The sequence below is a fragment of the Eupeodes corollae genome, chromosome 1 (genome assembly GCF_945859685.1).
Source record: "Eupeodes corollae chromosome 1, idEupCoro1.1, whole genome shotgun sequence".
Taxonomy (NCBI): domain Eukaryota; kingdom Metazoa; phylum Arthropoda; class Insecta; order Diptera; family Syrphidae; genus Eupeodes; species Eupeodes corollae.
The window spans coordinates 86,333,704-86,340,268 of NC_079147.1; the positions used below are offsets into that span (position 1 = coordinate 86,333,704).

General features: G+C 35.3%; 2 protein-coding genes across 2 annotated transcripts; one reads left to right on the forward strand and one right to left on the reverse strand.

Annotated features, from left to right (window-relative positions):
- The first annotated feature begins 1,952 nt into the window (after window positions 1-1,952).
- On the forward strand, window positions 1,953-2,833 carry LOC129940079 (larval cuticle protein A3A-like). Its single transcript, XM_056048319.1, has 2 exons — window positions 1,953-2,103; window positions 2,177-2,833. Exons 1-2 carry the CDS (start codon window positions 2,092-2,094, stop codon window positions 2,768-2,770), a joined length of 606 nt encoding a protein of 201 aa, XP_055904294.1. The 5' UTR covers window positions 1,953-2,091; the 3' UTR covers window positions 2,771-2,833.
- Window positions 2,834-4,728: 1,895 nt separating this feature from the next.
- Window positions 4,729-5,628, reverse strand: LOC129941875 (larval cuticle protein A3A-like). The gene is made up of 2 exons (XM_056050642.1): window positions 5,538-5,628; window positions 4,729-5,466 (listed from the first exon to the last, which is right to left on the reverse strand). The coding sequence occupies exons 1-2, from the start codon at window positions 5,547-5,549 to the stop codon at window positions 4,822-4,824; spliced, it is 657 nt and encodes a 218-aa protein (XP_055906617.1). The 5' UTR covers window positions 5,550-5,628; the 3' UTR covers window positions 4,729-4,821.
- Between the last annotated feature and the right edge of the window lie 937 nt (window positions 5,629-6,565).

Genomic DNA, 6,565 nt, shown 5'->3' on the forward strand with positions numbered 1-6,565 from the left:
GCAGAACCACCATTGCGGATATATTCCTCTGCGACAAATGCGTAATGATTAGGTACTAAAAACGGCACATAGACCTCTATCTATCTATACCCGGAATACCATTTTATCTATAAATAGTTTTGAATATAAACGTCTAAAAATACGGGAGGTTTTTTTGACGAACCCTGTAATTCTATGTTTATAAACTTTATCTTAATTTGTATTACAATAATGTGCATTACAACATTTTTGGAGGACATTTTCTATCTAAGCCGTTTGCATCTTAACTTACATAAAATAAATTGATAAGTAAAATATTAAGCTACTGATTGATTTGATTGATGCTTACGATTCTATTGATTTACAAGTTATTTCAAAAACTTTTCTAATTTAGAATAAAGGATTCTTTTGTTGTTTAATTTGACGGTTCATTGCCACCGTTTTTTGAATAAATAAAAAATGGTAAAAATTAGTGCAAGTAATAATTTTCTAATTTTTTTTTTTAATATTCCCACTCTTTCATTTTCCTGTTCATTAAATTTAACTCATTTTGACTTAACCCTTTTGCTGTTTCCAAACAAGAAGATTTCTCAAGTCCGAACATTTTATATTTATTGACTAATAAGTTCCAATATATTGCCAATGTATGTAATATGTACTTTGATATGTAATTTTAGAATATAAAATAGACTGTATATTCACAAATAATAAATTAAAAACACGAAACAAAATAAGAACTGAATTTATAACATATTTTATAAAAAGCATTGTTTATTAGGTCAGGCTCATTTAAGAAGGTGAAAACAATGCAATAACAAATACTTGTTTTGTTAGAAAAATTAATTTGTATTGTATTGTATAAGAGCTTCTTCAAGAACTGAAATGTTATCATTACAAATTCTCAATTAAATTTAATCTCTAAGCGATTCAACAAAAATTTCAATAGGTAGGCAGTTTGATAGAAATGGCAGTAGCAAACATCCATCTTTGCGCAGCTCAACTAGTGCTCAGGTATGTGATTTTCATATCGGAAGATTCAACAAGATCGGTAAGGAATTAGCTTCTGAAAGTTGTCATTTTTTAACTGGACAGTTTCCTTTTCATGTTGGTTTCCACAGCTACGACAATGAGTTTTGGTATACCCAAATTTGTTGCATAATCCCCTATCGGCCCAGTGTTAGTTACATTGTGACCCTAGTGACCGATAGAACAGTTTTTGTTATGGGTAGGCCATATCTTCCTGGATATACATACAGTATATACATTCCGTTATACTGTTCCACCTATGCTCGGATTCTGTCAGAAAATGTGTGAACATTTTGAACTAATTAGATGCAAGATTTATATTTCCGCAAGTGATTACAAGTAATTACAAGTAATTGAATAGTATTTTTTTTTTAAGAAAACCATTACAAGTTTAATATTTTAATTTTTGTTTTTCAAATATAAAAGTAGTATTTCATTATATTCAATTTATAAAACACAATTTCTCAGTACTTAATATGAATTTTCTGTAAGAATCCCTTAAAAGTCTGAACTTTCAACCTCAAGCGATGTTATTCGATATAAATTATGAATCTTTTCCAATTCACAATATTTTTCATTCAGTATCAGTATCAGAATAAAATGTATGAACTATAAGATCTATCATGATAAGATTACAACGTTACGTTATTGTAATAATTATTATTAACCAATTAATTAACACTATTAAATTACCAAAACAAGAAACAGAGAATAAGGCGAAACAGTGCAAACTCACTAAAATAAAAACGAAGAATATCACATCACACACGTGCTTCCGTCCGTCACGGTGCAATTTAAAGTTGCAAACCCGTTTTTGCAACGAAGTTCGAATGATGCCACAAAAGTGGAGGAATTGGTAGTGATGGGCATTATAGCCATAACATTGAATTGTGTGCCTTTCCAATTTTTGCACTAACTGCATACCAAGACGTACCGCATCCATTGACCTTGAAGAAATTGGATTAATTTTGTTTGTTTGGTAAGAAGACCTTTCTTGGTATAAAAGCATGTGCATTCAGAGAAGGAAGTCAGATTACTCCAGTTCAACAACAGGATAACATAAACAATCACCTCATCTCTCTTAAAATGGCATTCAAAGTGCGTAATTCGTGAGAATTGTATTCTTTTGTATAAATTTTTAATGAATTGTTCTTATTCTTTTCTCCATCAGTTCATTGCTTTCTTCGCTTGTCTTGCTGTTGCCAGCGCCGGATATCTTGCTTCACCACTTGCTGCTGTTGCCACTCCAGTCCTGGCCAAGACCGAAGATCATGATCCTCATCCACAATACTCCTTTGGATACGATGTTCAGGATGCCATTTCGGGAGACAACAAGAACCAACAGGAAACCCGTGACGGAGACATCGTTCATGGTCAATACTCTTTGAATGACGCTGATGGTTACAGACGCATTGTTGACTACACTTCCGATCCCATCAATGGATTCAACGCTGTTGTCCGCAGGGAGCCATTGGGTGCAGCTATCGCCGCAGCTCCAGCTGTAATCAAATCTACTCCATTGGCTTATGCTGCTGCTCCAGCCTTAATCAAACAAGCTCCATTAGCCTACGCTGCTGCTCCAACTTTGATCAAGTCATCTCCTTTGGCATACGCTGCTGCTCCAGCTCTTGTTAAATCTGCTTCTTTGGCATACGCCGCCGAAGCTCCAGCTTTGATCAAATCTGCTCCAGCTTTGGCCTACTCAACTGGCCCAGCATTGGTTAAGACCAGCTTCTCTTCGCCACTCATTTCCTACGCTTACTAAGGAAGTGAATCCTTGAATTTGTATTACCTCTTGTTGTTGCTGTTGTTGTTTGTGAAATAAAATTATGAAAAAAAAAATTAAATTTTTTAAATTTGCAAACTATTTAAAATCATGCTTGAAGATGGAGACTAAAATAGTTTGAAGTTGAATATTGAAACAATGTTTCAAAATGGAATTTTTGTAATTACATTTGAACATTTTGGAAATAGAACTTTTACTGCTTTCGATTTGGTCAACAACTAAAAACTATGTACACAAGTTTTATGCGCTGAAATTAAATTTCATCTAAAATCAAAACCTTTTAAATTTTTCGAGGAAGCGTTAAAAGTGTACGAAAAAAGTCTTGCTGCCCAAAACTGTTTTCACTATATTGTTTGGAATCAACACCTTGATCAATCTGACATATTGAACATGGTAAAGCATTCCACATTCGTGTAGTGCGGCTAAAGAAGGAATCCCTGTACTTAACAATATGTCCGAAGTTTGGTAATCAGTTTACCCTATCAACACATGTATTACGGCTTAATTTTTCAAAGGGAGGAATGCAACTGGCTATTTTACTATAGCATTGTTTGTAAGAAAATGAAAGGCATGAGACATTGCGGCGGTGTTTAAGAAAAGGAAATGTCTCGGTAAGAGAACGATCTCCTATCATCTTAAGAGCTCTCCTTTCAATTTTATTTAGAGGACTTAAGTCTATTATTGGGGCACCAGCCCCATTCTACTCGAGTTTTGGACGAATAAAAGCTTTGAATATTATAGCCAGATCAGAAGGGGTAAAAAACTGCTTGCATCGTCTGAAGAAACCTAAACACTTAGCAGCGTTTTTGGCGAAGTGAACTCCAATACAAGTGGTTTGTGATGCACATACCTTGAACTGAAAGCTGTTCAATCAGTCAAGAAAAAGAATCTTTAAACAAATATGGAGAGTGCTGTCATCATCGAAACAATTTAGTGGGATAGAAAGTTCAGACAAAAGATCATTTATAAAAATATGGAAGAGTGTCGGAGATAAAACGGTGCCCTGGGGTACACCATCGTTTATTTGTGGATTTTAGATTTGCGCCTGTCAAATACTAATTGAATTGACCGGTCCGGAAGGTAGTTTCTAACCCAGCAAAGAAAAAAATCATCAATGCCAAAAGCACTCATTTTTGATAAGAGAGCTTGATGCTGAACTCTATCAAATGCCTTGAAATATCAAGATTTGTTCCTCTTTTCGGTGAGATGAACAATGAGATCACCAATGGACATGTAGCTACGATAACAAAACGATACTACCCAGTCATCAAGAAGCTTCCGTATTTCGGGATAATTTTTAGCTGAAAATTGATCAGCGTTTTCATGACCTTGGAAGGAGAGACGTAAGTGTAATTGGATGATAGTTAAAGGAGGAGCAGGATTCTCTTTCTTTTTTAGGAACAGGCTGGAGAAATGCTGTTTTCCATTCACTCGGAAAGAGACCTGAAGAGTAGGAAGATGTAAAAGCTTACCTATTGGTTTTGTCAGCGTTGAAGAACAATTCTTCAGAACAATTGTGGAGATACTATCCGGGACAGTTTATTTGTAAATGTCAAGATATATACATGACATTTTAAAATTATTTAAGGTGCTACGCAATTGCTTTTGGGTTTTCTATAACTCTTAAGACTTTTAAGTGCCATTTTCCAATTGTGTTTTATGTTCTTGAACACTAAGAACTTACTCCTAAAAAGATTTTAAAGATTAAAAAAGAAACAAAACTAAATTTTAAGAACTAAGTGCCCATTCGCTTCTAAAATATTAACTTTTTTACATATATTTAAAAGAACAACCAACATTTTCGAGCAGTTTTCGAAAAAAACAGTACATTTTTTGGAAATAATTGGTTTTTGATTGGCATAATAAATTTGTCGAAAATAATTCACTTTCAATGATTTCAACCTAATTTGAGTTATTAAGTAAAAATTCTTAAGTAATTTCGTTTCAATTATGTATTTCAGGTTCACAAAAACAACAACATTAACAACAGTATCGAAGTTCGGTATCAACAGGCTTCCTCAGCAATAAACTTAGTATGCGTATGAGATTAAAGGTGAAGAGTAGCTAGTCTTAACCAATGCTGGGCCAGTTGAATAGGCCAAAGCGGGAGCAGATTTGATCAAGGCTGGAGCAGCATAAGAAGTTCTGACTAAAGCTGGAGCTGATCGGATCAATGCTGGTGCTGATTGGTAAAGAGTGGTGGCTGGGGCAGCAGAGTAGGCCAAATGAGCAGACTTGACAAGGGTTGGAGCAGCAGCGTATGTCAAAGGAGTTGATTTGTACAGAGGAGCTGGTGCAGCAGCATAGGCCAGAGGAGCGGACTTGATCAAAGCTGGAGCGGCAGCAACAGTCTTAACAGCAACAGCAGCACCTAATGGTTCCCTGCGGACAACAGCGTTGAATCCATTGATGGGATCAGCAGTGTAGTCAACAATGCGCCTGTAACCATCGGCATCATTCAAAGAGTATTGACCATGAACGATGTCTCCGTCACGGGTCTCGTGTTGGTTCTTGCTGTCTCCTGAGATGGCATCCTGGACATCATACCCGTAGGAGTATTGTGGATGAGGATCATGATCTTCGGTCTTGGCCAAGACTGGAGTGGCAACAGCAGCAAGTGGTGAAGCAAGATATCCAGCGCTGGCAACAGCAAGACAAGCGAAGAAAGCAACAAACTATAAAAGAAAAACAAAAGTTAATAAAATTCAAACTTTTAAACAAAAACCATGTTTCAAGTCTCACGTACTTTGAATGCCATTTTAGTGATTGGTGGTTAATGTTATTCTGGTGATGAAACCTGAAGTGAACTGATTTAAATTCGATTCCAATTCTCCTTTTATACCTCTGCCTACTTTAATTTCGTGGACAGCGTCAAAAGAACTATCATCCGTGTAAATGTGATGTTTCATATATCTATATACCAACTTCAAGGCGTACCTATTATGTGTTACCGGAATTTGCTTCTTTTTTATGTGTATCAAGGTCACACGATGCTCCAAATCGAATTTCAAGCCATTCATCTGGAGATATGTACTCGTCGGTCGGTCGTGTACTGTACAATAAAAAGGTACAATGAACCAGTTTGGGTTTAATATCTTGATGGTTTGGTGACGTTTCCTTTTGTGGATTCGTACAACTTTTTATTGGCGTTATGAACCGGATTCGGTTGTTGATAAGCTGCTTAAAAATACATATATGTGCACACCAAAGTACCTACGCACTTGAAGCTGCCATCACCGTCATAGGTAACACCGGGCCGTGTGAATTGCATTGTTCTTTGCCACCGATGACAACGTGTTGATAGAACTTTTTTGGCGGATTGATACAAATAAATTAATTTTGTTTTTTAAATTGATGACGCAGATAAAGGGATATCATTGTAAATTCGTAACAGCTTATAGTTAGTTTATAGATGACATCTTACAATCGGGTTTGAAGAATTAGGTAGCCTGAAATAAAAGAACATCATTAACCTGTTTGATCTCAACTGATTCTGAATGTTTGGAATAATTATAGTTATTAATTCATATCACAACACAATCTTTGAAAAATGGCTGAATTCTCATTAACCAAACGAAATATGCAAGAGTGTTTAATTTCAAAGTTTATCATTTTTTAAACTTAAATTATTTTGTCATACAGACAATTTCTTTAAGGAAAATAACAGAATTTGGTAATAAAACAAAACAGGCTAATGCGACTCACAATGATAACTTCTATTTGTGTCAGTCTGTCGATATTTCTAAAAGTTTTACAAAATATTTACAACACCTT